Source organism: Crocuta crocuta, unplaced genomic scaffold, assembly GCF_008692635.1.
Source record: "Crocuta crocuta isolate KB4526 unplaced genomic scaffold, BGI_CrCroc_1.0 scaffold737, whole genome shotgun sequence".
Taxonomy (NCBI): Eukaryota; Metazoa; Chordata; class Mammalia; order Carnivora; family Hyaenidae; genus Crocuta; species Crocuta crocuta.
The window spans coordinates 1,926,150-1,943,985 of NW_027527804.1; the positions used below are offsets into that span (position 1 = coordinate 1,926,150).

At 36.2% G+C, this 17,836-nt stretch overlaps 1 protein-coding gene across 1 annotated transcript in view; it reads right to left on the reverse strand.

Moving 5' to 3' along the window:
* The window catches only part of COL4A5 (collagen type IV alpha 5 chain), a 227,462-nt gene that overhangs the window by 124,035 nt on the left and 85,591 nt on the right, over positions 1 to 17,836 (reverse strand). Inside the window, exon 2 of the mRNA XM_077773807.1 lies at positions 12,348 to 12,407. Coding sequence (XP_077629933.1) covers positions 12,348 to 12,407 — 60 coding nt within the window. The remainder of the gene's footprint in view (positions 1 to 12,347; positions 12,408 to 17,836) is intronic.

Sequence of the window (17,836 nt, forward strand, 5' to 3'; positions counted from 1 at the left end):
AATTATAAAGTTAAATCATCTTATAATAAAAATAAAATAAGTTCGAACTTATAAACCAGGAGATCATGACCTGAACTGAAAACAAGAGTCAGATTAACCAACTCTGACACCGAGGCACTACTCTTTGTTATTTTAATTAGTCATATAATTATAACAATTTAGTATTAATCAACCTCATCAATTATTTTGAAGGAAATAAAGCAAAAGGGGAAAAATAAAAGGTTCAAATTTTTAGAGCTAGATTGTTTCAAATCATTACGTAGCCCATTTCTGGCAGAGTTGGTAGTAGAACTCTGATTGCAAGCGCAAGTCAGAAAGGAAGCTAGAAGGAAAAAAACTTTCAAGTAGATTTCCATAAGTGGAAAACATAGCTACATTTTGAGATCTCCGCTGGTATTTAGAGCATCTCTTTGCCAAAACTTGAGGATAATATTTGATGAAAGCTATATTTTCTCAAAAGCAAAACTGCTATTTGAGCTATAGATAAGAGAGGAATAAACCAGAAATACAAAGTAGAGAGAGCTAAAAAGTTTAATTGTGTTTGTATTAATAACACCATATACCAAAAAATTATATATCCTGAAATCTCCTCATACTATTGTCAAATAATGCTGTGGCCCCATCTAGCTGACTGAGCAATATTATACCAAGGAAGGTAGAAGAGCACCTACTGGACAGTGGCAAAATGAATTTTAAGAACCATCTCCAGCCATTTAAAGGTAGAAAGCTTCCTGCAGAGGAGAGGCAAGATGGCAGAGAAGTAGGGAGCTCCGTACATTTCACCCGCCCCCATCTCTCAAATGGAGAAAGTCTGAAGCCACAGGACACTGAACCACAAGAGTTTGGGAGGAAAAGAGACAGAGTCCACTGAGAAAACAACCTCATAGGTGCATGAGTGTGAACTGGGGAAGATAAAAACGGGCCAGGACCCAGAGACCCAGAGGGAGGGGAGGGAACCCCCTTTGTGGGGAGCCACGGAGACTGGAGGGGAAGAGAAAGAGCAGCTGAAACTGCTCATAGAACTGTCCTTGGAGAAGAGAAAACCCTCGACTTGGAAAGAAGAGTGATCCTGTTTCCAACTGTAGTGCTGACTTTGGGCTGGGTGCCCCGGTCCCAGGTGACGCCAGAAGAAACTGCTCTGCTGCTCTCTTGGCCCAATCCCTGACAGGGAAGTGGTCTGGCTTGAAACCGCTCCACTGCTCTCCTAGCTCGGTCCTGACAGGGAAGGACCTAGCCTGCAGGTTTATATTTCCGGTGATATCAATGGGGCGCATAGACTAAGATCTGCAAATGAGGTGTGGCTTGGGACATAGAGCACAACCCACCTCGGCGACGCCTGAGGCACAGGGAGATCGGATCCAGAAGAGTGAGTTCCAACGCTTGGTTCCAGAGGGGACTAGGACGTCTCCATTTGTTTCCCCACAGCCACAAAGACAGGACCTCAGGGAGTGGCCCCAGGGACGCAGTGAAGGCTAAGACCCGCCTACGCCNAGATCAATTCTTTCTATATATTTTCCCTTGTCTCATTCATATCCCTCCCCTCTGCTGGACTAAGCACTCTGGTCATTGGTTTGCTTAAACAATCACATTTAATCCATTCTCTAGATCTATATTCTATACCTCTACCGCTATCTTTCTATCTCCCTCTCTCTCTAGAGTAATCAGACTATATAGTTTCTCTAAGTAACATTATCTTTGCTTCTTTCTCCTCGCTTCCTACCATACTGTCCTCTTTCTGTCTCTGAATTAAGCCTCTTCCTCTCTGCCTGGTCACTGACCAATTTCGCTTTCTCCCTGCCCTGTCATTTCTGTCTTTGTATATGCTCTTCCATCAGCACTGCATACACCCTGCTCTTTATTTGTAGCTGGGAATTCTGGTTTTATGCTTTTAGACTGTCCGTTGTCTTTTGGGTTTTTTTATTTTTTTCTTTCCTTTTCTTTTTTTTTTTCTCTTTTTTATCCATCTATTTTTCTGTTTCCTTTTCCCTTTCAGTTTGTTTGTTTGTTGGATTTGTCTGTGTGTTTGTGTTCCTTTGCTCCCTGTGGTTTGTCTGTCTGTTTTCTTTTCCAGGGCTACCTCAAGAAACAAGCCAAAGTACACATGGTGGAGAGTCCCAAATACCACTATGCGTAGGGAAATAAAATAACCAAAGTCTCAACAGAGAGACCAAGAGACACCATTCAAAGAACAATTCCTAAACGGACAGGCCCTGGACAGTCAATGAGCCTTAATTAATATAGCAATCCTCCCAGGTGCATAGCACATAACAAACTTTTAAAACTAACAAGAAACAGAAAGCTAGCCAAAATGATGAAACAAAAGAATTCTCCTCTAAAGAAATTCCAGGAAGAAATGACAGCTAAAGAACTGCTCAAAACAGATATAAGAAACATAATTGAACATGAATTTAGAACAAAAGTCATAAAATTAATAGCTGGGCTTTAAAAAGGCAAGGAAGACATCAGAGGAGCTATTGCTACAAAGACTATGGAGCTTAAAAGTAGTTGTGATGAATTAAAAAATGCTATAAATGAGATGCATAATAAAATAGAGGCGTCCAATGCACGGACTGAAGAGGCAGAGAGAAGTATAGGTGAATTAGAAGACACAATTATAGAAAAAGAGGAAGCCGAGAAAAAGAGATAAACTGATCCAGGAGCAGGAAATGAGAGTTCGAGAACTGTGCGATACAATCAAACAGAACAATATCCGTATCATAGGAATTCAAGAAGAGGAAGAGACAGGGAAAGGTGCTGAAGGTCTACTTGAACAAATTATAGCTGAGAACTTCCCCAATCTGGGGAAGGAAACAGACATTGTAATCCAAAAGACACAGTGAACTTCCCTCAGATGTAACTTGAATCTATCTTCTGCATGACATATCATAGTGAAATTGGCAAATTATAAGGACAAAGAGAGAATTCTGAAAGTGGCTCGGGATAAAAGGGCCCTAACATACAAAGGGACAACTATCAGAGTAGTTACAGACCTATCTACTGAAACGTGGCAGGCCAGAAAGGAATGGCAGGAAATCTTCAATGTGATGAACAGAAAGATTATGCAGCCAAGAATCCTCTATCCAGCAAGCCTGTCATTCAGATTAGAAGGAGAGATAAAAGTCTTCCCAAATAAACAAAAATTGAAAGAATTTGTCACCACTAAACCAGCCCTACAAGAAATCCTGAGGGGGACTCTATGAGGGAAATGTTGCAAGGAACGCAAGGTACCAGAGACACCACCACAAGCATGAATTCTATGAAGAATACAATGACTCTAAACCCATATTTTTCAATAGCAATGAATGTAAATGAACTAAGTGCTCCAATCAAAAGACATAGCGTAGCAGAATGGATAAAAAAACCCAAAATCCATCTACTTGCTGCCTACAAGAGACTCATTTTAAACCTGAGGATACCTTCAGATTGAAAGTAAGGGGATGGAGAAATATCTATCATGCTCCTGGAAATCAAAAGAAAGCTAGAGTAGCTATACTTAGACAAGCTGGACTTTAAAGTAAAGGCAGTTACTTATTATATAATGCCCTTCTTGATCCCAGTTACCAAGGGATCAAGAGGGGCATTATATAATAATTATAGGGTCTATCCATCAGGAAAAGCTAACAATTATAAATGTTTACACACCGAATACAGAAGCACCCAGATACATAAAACAATCACAAACAGAAACAATCTTAGGGATAAGAGTGTGCTAATAGCAGAGGACTTTAATACTCCACTTACAGCAATGGATAGATCAACTAGACAGAANAAATGTTCACAGCAGCACTTTCAACAATAGCCAATCATGGAAAGAGCCTAAGTGTCCATCAACTGACGAAAGGATCAAGAAGATNAACTTGTGCAGCCCCTCTGGAAAACAGTGTAGAGGTTCCTCAAAAAATTAACAATAGAACTCCTGTATGGCCCACCAATACCTCTGCCATTAATTTACCCAAGGGATATAGGAGTGCTGATGCATAGGGGCACAGGTACCCCAATGTTCACAGCAGCACTCTCAATAATAGCCAAAACATGGAAAGAGCCTAAGTGTCNCTGAGTGAAATAAGTGAGGCAGAGAAGGACAGCTACCATATGTTTGCACATATAGGTGGATTAGGAGCAACTTAAAAAAGGACCATAGGGGAGGAGAAGGGGAAAAATAGTTGGGGAGAGGCAGGGAGACAAACCATGAGATACTCTTGAAATCTGAGAACTGAGGGCTGATGAGGGTAGGGGAGAGGGGAAGGGGGGTGATGGGCATGGTGGAGCACACTTGTTGGGATGAGCACTGATTGTTAAATGGAAACCAACTTGACAATAAACTAAGAAAATAAAGAATACTTTCTCAAGAAAGATACAAAATTAACAGGAAAAGTACTGAATTTCTGAGGATAGACCAAAAAATGTGGAAATAAACTGCTATAACGACCATTAAGATTTAAATTATTTTTGGATTATGATATTGCAAAAATGTAAAACTATATAAACATATGGGAAAGGCCATACCATTAATGAAAAAATGAAAATGATGATTAACTAAAAATTGCAATTACAGTTTTGTATTCTTTTTGTGTAATTTCTTTTTTTTATATATTTTTTTTATTTCTTTCTAGGAGAGAGAGAGAGAGACAGCGTGAGCAGGGGAGGGTCAGAGAGAGAGGGAGACACAGACTCTGAAATAGGCTCCAGGCTCTGAGCTGGCAGTCAGCACAGAGCCCGACGTGGGGCTCGAACCCACGAACCGCGAGATCACGACCTAAGCGAAAGTCGGACGCTTAACCGACTAAGCCACCCAAGCGCCCCACTTTTTGAGTAATTTCTATTGTGTTTTTATAATTATATAGTAAAAAGAAGCATTTGATGTAATATAATTAGGAGAACAAGAATATACATCTTTAAGAAATGTAAAATGGAGATCATGTAGGTCAGATTAAATTGTAGCTTGTATCGAAACCACTTAGACAACTTGTTAAAACACAGATTACCTGGTCTTACCCCCAAGAATTAGACTGAGTAAGTCTGCTATGGAACCTAGGAACCTGCATTTCTAACAAGCTACCAGTAAGTACTGATGTCACTGGTAGAGGAGAACGAACACCTTGTTTAGAAAATGTGTCAGTGTGACATGGAATTTATATTACTTTATAATTTTTATTGAAGTATACTTGACATACAATGTTATACTAGTTTCAGGTGTACAACAGTGATTTGACAATTATATACATTAATTTATGTTCACCACAATAAACATAGTTACAATCTATGTGACACGAATTTTAGGTTGTCAGCTGGTTAATTTCTTGCTGTCATCAGGAGTCTAGTAAGTTTTGTTTTTAGCAGTGTGCACTTGGACACATTTCTTTGCCAGAATTGACATGTTTTATTATTTCTGGGTTAATCTTACTTTTTAAAAGCAGATTTACTGAGGTACAATTAATATACAATAAATTGCACATATTTCAAGTATACAATTTGAATTTTTTCACATAGTTGACAATCAAAATAATAAACATATCCATCTCGCACAAAAATTTCCTTGTGTTTTCAACAAATGTTGCCCAAACAACTAGACATATATATGTAAAAAGAAATCTAGACAGAGACCTCAAACTCTTCATAAAAATCAACTCAAAATGGATTATAGACCAAAATGCAAAATTATAACATAGGAGAGAAAATCTAGATGCCCTGGATGTGGTGATCATTTTTTACATACAACAAACACATTGTCCATGAAAGAAATAACTGATAAGCTAGACTTCATTAACATTAAAAACTTCTGCTCCGTGAAAGACAATATTAAGAGAATGAGAAGACAAGCCACAGACAGGGAGAAAATTTTGCAAAAGACACATCTGATAAATAAAAATTATCTGAAATATACAAGCAACTATAACAATTCAACAATAAGAAAACAACCTGATTTCAAAATGGGCCAAAGACTTTAACAGATACCTCTTCAAAGAAGATATACAGATGGCAAGTAGGCATATGAAAATATGTTCCATGTAATGTGGCATCAGGGAAATGCAAACTAAAACAAATTACATACCATCACACACCCATTAGAATGGCTAAAATCTAAAACCCTGACAACACCAAAGGCTGGCAAAGATGTGGAGCAACAGGAACTCTCGTTCATTGCTGGTGAGAAAGCAAAGTGATACAGCCACTTTGGAAGACAGTTTGGCAGTTTATTACAAAACTAAACATACTCATATGATTCAGCAATGTTTCTTGGTATTTTTCCAAATATTAAAACTTACATCCACACACAAAAAATTCCACATGTATGCTTAAGAGCAGCTTTATTCATCATTGCCAAAACTTGGAAGTACCAAGATGTCCTTCTGCATATGAACAGATAAAGAAACTGGCACAAGCAGGCAATGGACTACCATTCAGCACTAAAAAGAAAACTATTTGGCTATGAAAAGACATGGAGGAACTGTAATGCATATTACTGAGTGAGAAAAGCCAATATGAAAAGGCTGCACACTGTATGATTCTAAATATATGATATTGTGGAAAAGACAAAATAATGGAGACAGTAAAGAGACCAGTGGTTGCCAGAGGTGGGGGTGGTGAAGTTGAATAGATGGAGCACAAAAGATTTTTAAGGCAGTGAATATATTCATATGATAATATAATAACGGATACATGTCATTATACATTTGCCCAAATCCACGGAATGTACAACACCAAGGGTGAACTCTAAGGTAAACTGTGAACTTTGGGTGATAATGATGTATCAAATGTAGGTTCATCAGTTGCAACAAATGTACCACTCTCGTTAGGGAAGCTATGCATGTATGCATGTGTGGGGCCAGAGGTATAGGCAAAATCTCTGTATCTTTCTTTCAATTTTACTGTGAACCTAAAGCTGCTCTTAAAAAAAGTTAAATCTTTAATTAAAAACAATTTTGAACTTGGGGTGCCTGAGTGGCTCAGTCAGTTAATCTGACTCTTGATTTCACCTCAGGTCATGATCTCACAGGTTCAGGGGTTTGAGCCCTGCATCAGGCTCTATGCTAACAGCTCGGAGACTGCTTGGGATTCTCTCTCTCTCCCTCTCTACCTGCCCCTCCCCTGCTCTCTCTCTCTCTGAAAACAAACTCAAAAAAATTTTAAAAATTAAAAAAAAAACAATATTGAGGTGAACATCATAAATATAAAACAATTTCCACGTTCTCTTTCATAATATTTTCCTCATGCCTCTACTCATCCCTCACCCCAGGTGATCACTGATTTCTTTTCGTCATTATAAATTAATTTTCATTTACTAGAGTTTTATATACATGGAATTATACAGAATGTACTCTTTTGCCTAACTTTTCATTCAGCATAATTATTTTGAGATTCAGACATGTTTTGGTTCATTCCTTTTTATTGCTGAGTAGTATTCCATTGTATAAATATATTCCAATTTGTTGATTCATCCACCTGTTAATAGCAATTGAGTTTCCTGTTTCTGATTATTACAAATAAAACTACCATGAACTCAGGTACAAGTTTTGTATGGACATATGCTTTCACTTCTCATCTTTAAATGCCTAGGAAAGGACGGTCATCTGGTAAGTTTATGCTTACCTTTTAATGAAACTGTCAAACTTTTTTCCCAAGTGTTTGCATCATTTTGTATTTGCATCAGCAATCTTTCTATTTGCAACAACATGGATGGAACTAGAGTGTATTATGCTAAGCAAAATATGTCAGTCAGAGAAAGACAAATATATGATTTCACTCATATGTGGAATCTGAGAAACACAACAGATGAACATAAGGGAAGGAAAGGAAAAATAAGATAAAAACTGAGAGGGAGGCAAACCGTAAGAGATTCTTAAATGCAGAGAACAAACTGAGGGTTGCTTGTTGGGAGGTGGGTAGTGGAATGGATTAAATGGGTGATGGGCATCAAGGAGGGCACTTTTGGGATGAGCACTGGGTGTCATATATAAGAGATGAATCACTGGGTTCTACTCCTGAGGCCAAGACTACACTGTATGTTAACTAACTTGAATATAAAGAAAACAAAATCTGTAACAGTTCCAGTTGTTCCACATCCTAACCAATACTTAGTATGGATATATTTTAATAAACTAGACATTCCAGTAGGTTTATCGTGGTATCTTATGGTTTTATTATGCATTTCCCTAATTAAACGTTTTGAGTAACTTTTCATTTTTTATTTGCCATATACATATCTTATTTTGTGAAGTACCTTAAAAATTTTGCTGCTTTGTTTCTAATTTAATTTTATTTTGGGATGTTTTGGGATTATTGAGTTTTGAAATATCTTTATATATTTTGGATAGAAGTCTTTTTAGGAGATATGTGATTTGCAAAGATTTTTTTCCTAGACTGTGGATTGTCTTTTCATTCCCTCAACAATGTCTTCAGAAAAAGTAAGTTCTTAATTTTGATGAAATACAATTTATCAAACATGGGGCTTGAACTCACAAGCCCAAGATTAAGAGTTGCAGGTTCTACTAACTGAGCCAGACAGGATCCCCCATCAAGGAAATTTTTAGTAGTGACTATATATTTGGTAAGATTAAGAAAATGTTAATTCTTTAAGTGTAATAATGGTATTTTTGGTTATGGTTTTAAAACTCCTTATATATTAGAGATATACAATGAGATATTTATGGATAAAATCTAGGATTACTTTCAAAATAATCTAATGTGTGTTTTGGGGAAGGGGATGGGGTAGAAGTGAAATGTAACTGGCCATGATTTGCTACTTATTAAAGTAAAATGATTGGTACATCTCTGTTTATTATATTAAAAATTTTTAATTTGATTTACTTGTCCCTTTCGGGCCTCTTAAGTGGAAAACTTAGATCACAGATTTTAAATCTTTCTTCTTTTCTAACATTGGTATTTAAAATTCCTTCCCACTAAGTCCTACTTTAATTCCATCCCACAATTCTCAGCATTACTCAATGTTCACCCTAAGTGTAGTCTCTTGTCTGTCACCATACAACATTATTGTGATATTGTTGACTATGTTCCCTATGCTGCACTATTCATCTCCATGACTTGTTTATTTTATAAGTGGAAATTTGTACATCTTAATCCCCTCCACCTATTTAACCCATCCCTCCCTCATTCTCCTCTCTGGCAACCATCACTTCATTCTCTATATTTAAGAATCTGGTTTTTGTTTCTTTGTTTCCCTTTATTTTTATGTGTATTTTCATTGTATATAACAATTGTGTTTCCAGATTTTTCAAACTCTCTAATGATCCTTTTACATTGTTGTACAGTATCCATTCTCTCTGATGAGAAGTCTGTCATCATTCCTATCATAGTGCTGTTGCATGTAATGTGTATTTTTTTCTCTAGCTTCGTTCAAGATTTTTCTTTTAATCTTTTAATCTGGGTTTCAGTAGATTCATTTTGATGTGTCTAGGTATAGTTTTCTTTGTTCTTATTCTGCTTGTGGTGTGCTGAACTTCTTATATCTGTAAATTTATATTTTTCACCAAATGAGAGAAATTCTTGCCCTTACCACTGTCCTATTGATTTTTATTCCTTTTTCTCCCATGTTTTATCTCACCTGTTGTTAGGGGACCCCATTTACATTTACATTAAACCATTTGATATTGTCCCAGAGGTCACTGAGGCCCTATTCTTTCTCTTTGTTCTTCAGGTTGCATCTTTCTTCTGATTCATCTCTAAGTTCACTGATTTCTTTCTTCTGTTGTCGTCATTCTGCTGTGATAAGCCAATCTGGTGAATTGTTCTTTCTTATATTTTGCTTTTCAAATCTAGATTTTCTTCTCTTTTTTAGTTTCCAGTGCTCTGTTCTGATTCTCTATTTATTCACTCCTAGGAGCACATTTCCCTTAAAATCAACAAATATATTTATCCTATCTGCTTTAAATCTTTATCTACAAATTCTAATATCTGTGCCATTTCAGAGTTAGTTTTCATTCATGAGTTTTCTTCTTGACTATGNTCATGCCTATAAGTTTTTTTTTTAATTTTTAATGTTTATTTATTATAACATTATAATGGTATAACATTATAATAAACAAGAGAGAGATAAAGCATGAGCAGGGAGGGGCAGAGAGAGAGGGAGACACCGAATTTGAAGCAGGCTCCAGGCTCTGAGCTGTTAGCACAGAGCCCGATGCGGGGCTCAAACTCAAAAACCACAAGATCATAACCTGAGCCGAAGTCAGACACTTAACCAATGAGCCACCCAGGCGCCCCTGATGCCTGTAAGTTTTAATAGCACATTAGACATTGTATATTGTAGACATCCTAGATTCTTTTATCTTCCTGTGAAGGGTATTGAACTTTTGTTTTAGGAAATAGTAAACTCAGGTGAACTAAAACTTAAAACTTTTTCTTCCCTTCGGGGGACAGCAGTTAAATCTATGTTCAGTTATTGCAGCCTTCCAGCTGTTCCTTTTCGTGGATTGTATGAATCCTCCCCTATACAATCAAGAATTCAGGTGGAGTTTACAAGGATATTTTGGGGCTCTATTCTTTGTGGCTCCCTCTATTGCAGGATATCTGCCATCACTTTCCAGTCATTCTGGCATCCTCACCTCTGTCCTCAACTTCTCAATACAATAAGACTGTGGCTTTTTGTCTGGATTCTAGCCATCCTTTCCCATGCAGACTGAAGGGTGCTCTCAGGAGAAAAGCCACATAAGTGCAAACTTGCTCAGTGTACTCCCTTTCTTTCAACTGTAGAATCATCTCTACCTTTCTCCTGTTTTGGGTCACCCTATGACCATTAAGTAGGTGATATTTTTGTGCAGAGTACTTACTTCTTATTTTAAGAAGAGTTAGTCTGATAAAAGTCACTGTGCCAATATCAGAAATGAATCTCTTTTGGTCTTTTTATCACCTCAGAAAGCACCCTTACTATAAAACTACTGCCGGGGCACCTGGGTGGCTTAGTCAGTTAAGTGTCCATCTTCAGCTCAGGTCATGACCTCAGAGCTCCTGAGATCAAGCCTTGCATCAGGCTCTGTGCTGATACCTCAGAGCCTGGAACCTTCTTCAGATTCTGTTGTCTCCCTCTCTCTGTCCCTCCTCTGCTTGCACTCTGTCTCTCTCTCAAAAAATAAATAAACATTTAAAAAAATTAAAAAAAAAACTACTTCCCTCAAACTAATGTCACTTAAATAGGTGTTCTAGATTAACACAATTCAATTATTATTAATAGATGTTCTGTTAGAAAGAAGTGGTCAAATGGAGCTTGAAAATATATCATTGCAACTAGGTTTCTTTACATCAGGACTTTTAAACATCTTTAATGTGCTAGTAGACATTCTATATCCCTAAATGGAATATGCTCTTAAATTTTAGTATCCTAAAATTTTTCATATATAATTAGTAATATTCACTTATTTATTCAAAAATATTTATTGAGTCCCAGACAGTGGAGACTAGAGTATGAACCCATTTCTCTTAGCACAATTCTCTATCACTTGTTAATTTTCTAATTTCACTGTTAGTCACTGATTCAGAGTAGATAGGTTTATGCTACTTAATCCTCACCAATACTTACTTTGTAATTATCGTATGTATACAATAGGGGTGCTGCTATAGGAAAAGTGAGATAAAAACAGAGATTCACTAATCATTAACTTATACAAACTAGATAAAAATATATGAAATTGCCTAGCATGATACCCAACACAGATGAGTAGCCTGATAAATATTAGTTTCCTTCTTAAGTGTTTTTCTCTTCTTTTGCCTATTATGTCAGTGATTTTAACAAGATTGATCACAGATAGGTTGGTAGACTACAGCTCTCAGACCAAATGCAGTAAGAAGTCTATTTTGTATAGTCCAAGAGCTAAGAAATTTGTTTATAATCTTAAAGGACTATTTTTTAAAATGTTGAAAATTGTGTGACAGAGATATTATGTGGCCCACAAAACTTAAAATATTTCCTATATGGTCTTTTACAGAAAATGTTTGCTGGGGCGCCTGGGTGGCTCAGTCAGTTAAACGTCTGACTTTGGCTCAGGTCATGATCTCCTGGTTTGTGGGTTCAAGCCCTGTGTCAGGCTCTGTGCTCACAGCTCAGAGTCTGGAGCCTGCTTCAGATTCTGTGTGTCCCTCTCTCTCTGCCCCTCCCTACACATGCTCTGTTTCTCTCCGTCTCAGTAATAAATAGAAAAAATTTTTTTTAAAAAGAAAAGAAATTGTTTGCTAACTCCTGAGATATAGTCTAATCCTTACAGCTATCCAAAATAAGCAGTATGGCAGAATTAATTTTATTTACTTAGATGCTGAAGTAGAAGCCCTGATTTAAAAAAAAAAACATATTAAAACAGTAGTTTACTAAGTTTTCAAAGGCACATCTCAAATCTTACCTTTTCTCCTTTTATACCACTACAGTCACATTTTGATCCTGGAGAACACCCATAGCAAGCCTATAAGGAAGAAGAAGAGGGAGAAAGATTATTAAATATGAACCTTAAAATCAGCCTCTGATATACCCCTCAACTAAATTCAACAATCCAAACTTATAAAACAAATTCCAGAAAAATATCTGAATGGATATATACCAAATACCTCTGGGGAAGCTTTCACCTTTTATGGTACACATTTCCATTTGATCTTTCACAATGAGCAGATGTAATTTTTATCATTTTAAAGTGAAAAATATCCTTTTAAAAAGATGTAAAAATTAAAAAGGAATTAAAACAATTTCCCTGTAATTTTATTTGCCACTTGTCCAAGCTCTTAGGAATGCTTTTTTTTTCCTCCTAACATCACATGCAAGAAATGACCTTTCAATTTATATTAGCAATGACCTTGGTGACTAGCCAAAGATATCTGACAGTTGAACTTGTTTGATTCTCTGCACTCATGAGCAATCACGGAGCATAAAATATGTAATGCTATCCTTCACCAACTTTTTTCTTTGCTCCCACTCTTTCATTGCTAGTAGCTCAGTCTATAATGATTCCAACAAGTTTTACCATAAATGTTCCCACAGCCTAGATCCTTTAAAGAGCCACAACTAATTAATTCCTTCACTCATATAAAGAATTGAGATCTTGAGGGGAGCCTGGGCGGCTCAGTTGGTTAAGCGTCCAACTTCAGCTCAGGTCATGATCTCATGGTTGGTGAGTTTGAGCCTCGCATCGGGCTCTGTGCTGACAGCTAGTTCAGAGCCTGTAGCCTGTTTTTGAATTCTGTCTCCCTCTCTCTCTGACCCTCCCCTGCTCGCGCTGTCTCTCTCTGTCTCTCAAAAATAAATAAAAAAACATTAAAAATTAAAAAAAACAACAACAAGAATTGAGATCTTGAAGCCAGAAAAAATCCTCCTCCAAAATAAGGACCCATTAAGAGGGCACTTGGCTAACTCAGTCAGTGGAATAGTCAGTGGAGCCTTGATCTCAAGGTTGTGAGTTTGAGCCCCACATTGGGTGCAGAGATTACTTAAAACTAGTAAAAATCTTAAAAAATAAAATAAAGTAGGAGCCCATAAGAGAAGAAGATAGATGACTTCTGCCATCTAGATCTATATACTCTGGCATAGGGCTGAACTGCTTAGAAAACAAACAGTAATTAGTTTAACATATGTAGATAGTTCACCATTTATGGACAATAAGGTGGTATATTTTTCGTTAAATAAGAGAAACTTTTATGTGATGTAAATGCCAAATAATGTGTATCAATGCCCAGCCTTGGAAAACTGTGACTTAAAAGTACCTAAGCCTCCTTCCCAACATTCCCTGTATTCCTTTACTCCAACCACTGCCAGAATACTTTCCCCAATCCTTATCAAATTACTGACTTCATCCTTCTAGTCATAACTCCTAACCCATTCAGCAGCAACTAGAAGCCAGCCAAATGCTGGAACTCCTCTTCCTGATAAGAGCAAACAACAATGGTTTTATGTTGGGGATACTCTCTCATTCATACTGCAAGTTGCTGTTCCAGTAACAGATGATCCTGACATTTATAATCGAAAGGGTGGTATGCAGTTATTATTCGTCATAAATAGTTGATTAGGTTATACACTGGTTTCATTATTATACATCAACTACATTACAAGTGAAATGGACTTATACAAACTTACTCATCAAACATGAATTGAGCATAATTAGAGGCCAGAAAACCTGTTGGGCAATAAAGATGAATAAGACACAGCTCTTTCCAACATATAAAACTAATTCAACAAATACTTATTGATCACCTATTATATGCCAGCCACTATGTCATGTTAGGTGTAGGTAGAGATGCAAAGACCATACATCACTGCTTTCTAATGGAAAAGATAATTCTATACATTACATTACAATGTATGTCAGGAACAAAGGTTAATTTAAGATGCATAATATTGTTTTGTGCAAACATGAATTGTAGATTCCAAAGTATAAACTTACAAATTTTAGAAGATACCAATTCACAAGACAAGAACTGTCAATGGTCATACTCACTGAATTAGATTGTGCATATTATAAATAATCAGTTACATGCATTAATGAAAGATAAAGGATAGTGATAATCCAAAATGGCTGTACATCTAAATTAATTAACATTTGACTTTGGAATGTATGTCTATACTTTATTTTTTTAAAAAGTTTAAATGTTTATTCATTTTTTTAAAATTTATTTTTGAGATAGAGAGACAGCGCAAGCGGAGGAGGGTCAGAGAGAGAGGGAGACACAGAATCCGAAGAGAGGCTCCAGGCTCTGAGCTATCTGTCAGCACAGAGCCCGATGAGGGGCTTGAACTCACTAACCACGAGATCATGACCTGAGCCGAAGTCGGACACTCAACCAACTGAGCCACCCAGGCGCCCCTGTGTATTCATTTTTGAGAGATGGAGAGAGATAGAGCATGAGTGGGGAAGGGGTAGAGAGAGGGGAAACACAGAATTCAAAGCAGGATCCAGATGTTGAGCTGTCAGCACAGAGCCCAATGTAGGGCTCGAACCCATGGACCAAGAGGTCATGACCTGAGCTGAAGTCGGATGCTTAACTGACTGAGACACCCAGGTGCCCCTGTCTACACTTTAAATGTAAATATTGGTGCCTAATTTTCTGGTATTACAAGTAAAAGATAATATAACATTCCATTTTCATCTTTCTTTTAAAAACAAAAATTAAGTTCCTGAGAATGATTTTGTTAATGTGGAGAAGATACTATGTGAATTTTACTTATAGTATTTTTGGCTTCTAAGTATCCAACAATATCCTCCAACTCCTAATATACTTTGTAAACAAACAATATAACTTTGAATATATGTGCATGTCAATTTGAAGGTAATTTTATACAGCTATGCCTTAGAGAGGTCACTACTTAAAACACTTAATATTTATTTGAATTCAATTTTAAAATTTAATTTATATTCTATTTATTTCACTTACGTTATGACACTGGTACACTGGGTTTTTGTTTTGTTTTGTTTTGTTTGCTTTTCGTTTTCTAAGGCAATTGTAATACACAAATTGACCACTAGATGCCACTTTTCATACAGTTATAACAGTGATGCCCACAAGGAAATAGCCCCAATCTGACATTTGGTTAATGGAGCAATATGTTTTTTATAAACAACCATTAATATTAATTAGGTTCCCAATAAACACAAAACACAACATTAGGGCTATGAGTTGTACCAAAAAACCTGTAGACATGAGTGCTGCCTTCAAGGAATAGNATTTATACAATGGAATAATGACAGAGGAGACATTGGTAACAGAATGAGCTCTAAAATACAAGAAATACATACTGAGTTTACCTCAGCAATTGAATAACTAGGAAACTATAAACAAGTCATTCCCATACCCTAGGCTTCAATCTTCTCTTTGGTAAAATGACAGATGGACGATTAATCTCTTTAGGAAGCTTCCAGGTTTTACAGTCTATGATTCAGTAGGATTTACCAAGTAAAAATGAGTGATATAGTTAATAATTGCTATCTACGTTAACAAAGAGGATTCCTTTGAGTCTGGGAGTGTTCATTAACAGTTTTGTAGAGAAGGTAAATAAATGGCCTTCAAATTTTGAAGAATGGACAGAAGGATATCTAGAGGAAATATGTCCATGCTAAGTACTAAAATCAAAACACAAAATTTTTGTGGGCAAAGAGCCAGATAAAATAAATATTAAGAACCCCAGTCTAAGGACTTCTTAAATCCATGTGAAAAAAAGTATAATAAGAGATAAGGCCAAAGAAAGGAAATCTTTTCGAAAACTGGAAAAACTAATTCTGCAAAGTCACAGAACACTGTTAAAGCAAGAAAATGATGCAACTATAGTAATGTTTTAAAATTTTTAGGGAGAAAATAATAAAAAGTATGGAATATTTCTTGTTATCACGTAAAACACATCATGAAGCTACAATAATTAAAACAGTATGGTGTTTAAAAAACAGGCAGCTCAATGTACCATAACAGAAAAACCAGAAACACACACACATTACATGATAAAAGCTGGCATGTTCAATAAATGTGAAAATAATGGATTGTTCAACATATGGTGCTAGGACAAGTATAGAAAACAATGAATTTAGATCTCAGGCCCATACAGTAAACAAACAAACAAACAAACAGATATGAGAATTAAAAGTGGAAATGAAAGCAAACTCAGTAGATGGGATTCACAGCAGACTGCATACAGCTGAGTGACAGTAAAGTTTAAAACATGACAAAGTTAAAAAACTGTCTATAATGTATTATAAAGATAAAACGGAAAATGTGAAATAATAGTTAAGAAGCATGGAAGCAAAGTGAGAAAGGAGAGCATATAGGTAATTCAGTTTACAGAAGGAGAGGTGAAATAAAGAATGAAGCAGAAACAAAAATTAGAGATAATGGCAGGGTTTTCAAGAAATAATTAAAAATATCTGTAATTCAAGAAGTCCAAAAGATCCAATGGAAGAAAAATCAATCCCCCAATTAGGTACAAATTAGTGTAACTTCAGAACATAAAAACAAAGACAAGGCTTTAAAAGTATCAAGAAAGACAAGGGAAACTACCTTCAAAGGAGTGACAATCATTTATAGATTAGTTTTGAGAAGTACAATGGAAGCCAGAAGAGTAGAATGGCATCTTATTTAATATGCTGAGAGAAAACTGTCAATTTGTATTTTTTACCCAGTAAAAATACCTTTCAAGAGGAAGGTGAAAATACAGACATTTTTAGACAAATAAAAACTGAGACAGTAGGTCCTCAGCAGGACTACAAAAAACAAAATTCAAAATTTTTGAATATCCTCTCCCTTCATATGATAGGAAATGAAATTGAAATGGGAGGTCTATAATACCAAAAGTAATGGAGTAAAAAAAAAGGTAAATTAGTGGGTGAATGCAAACAAGTAATAACTATAAAATACAATTATAAAGAGAGCCACAGGGTTCAAAATACAGACCTGAAAGAAAAACACAGTGATAACACATTGTAAGTTAGGAGAGGACAAGTGAAGTTAAAATATTCTAAGGTCATTGTAATTGAGTAGAAAACAGGCATGGGTATTGATTACTTTAGACTTTGGTAAGGTAAGCATACAACTTAGGTATTCTAATTCCTAGGGTAAACCTTAAAAGAAGGTAAGTGAGGTGTTAATTTCAAAGGAGTGGAGGGGGACAATACTTAATAAATCTACCCCCCCAAAAAAAGAGAGAGAGAAAGTGCCATCTCCAAAAAAACAGGAAAAAGAAAAGAAATATATCAGTAATTACATCAAGTATAATTAAGTGTAAAATGGCATTATATAAGGAAATAATCAGACAAATTTGGAATGTGGAACATATGAAGGACAACTACCATGGACTCTTCAAAAAGTCAATGCCATGCCTTAGCTTTGTGAATGACATCTTGAGGACCTCTGTGGATTGTCTCTC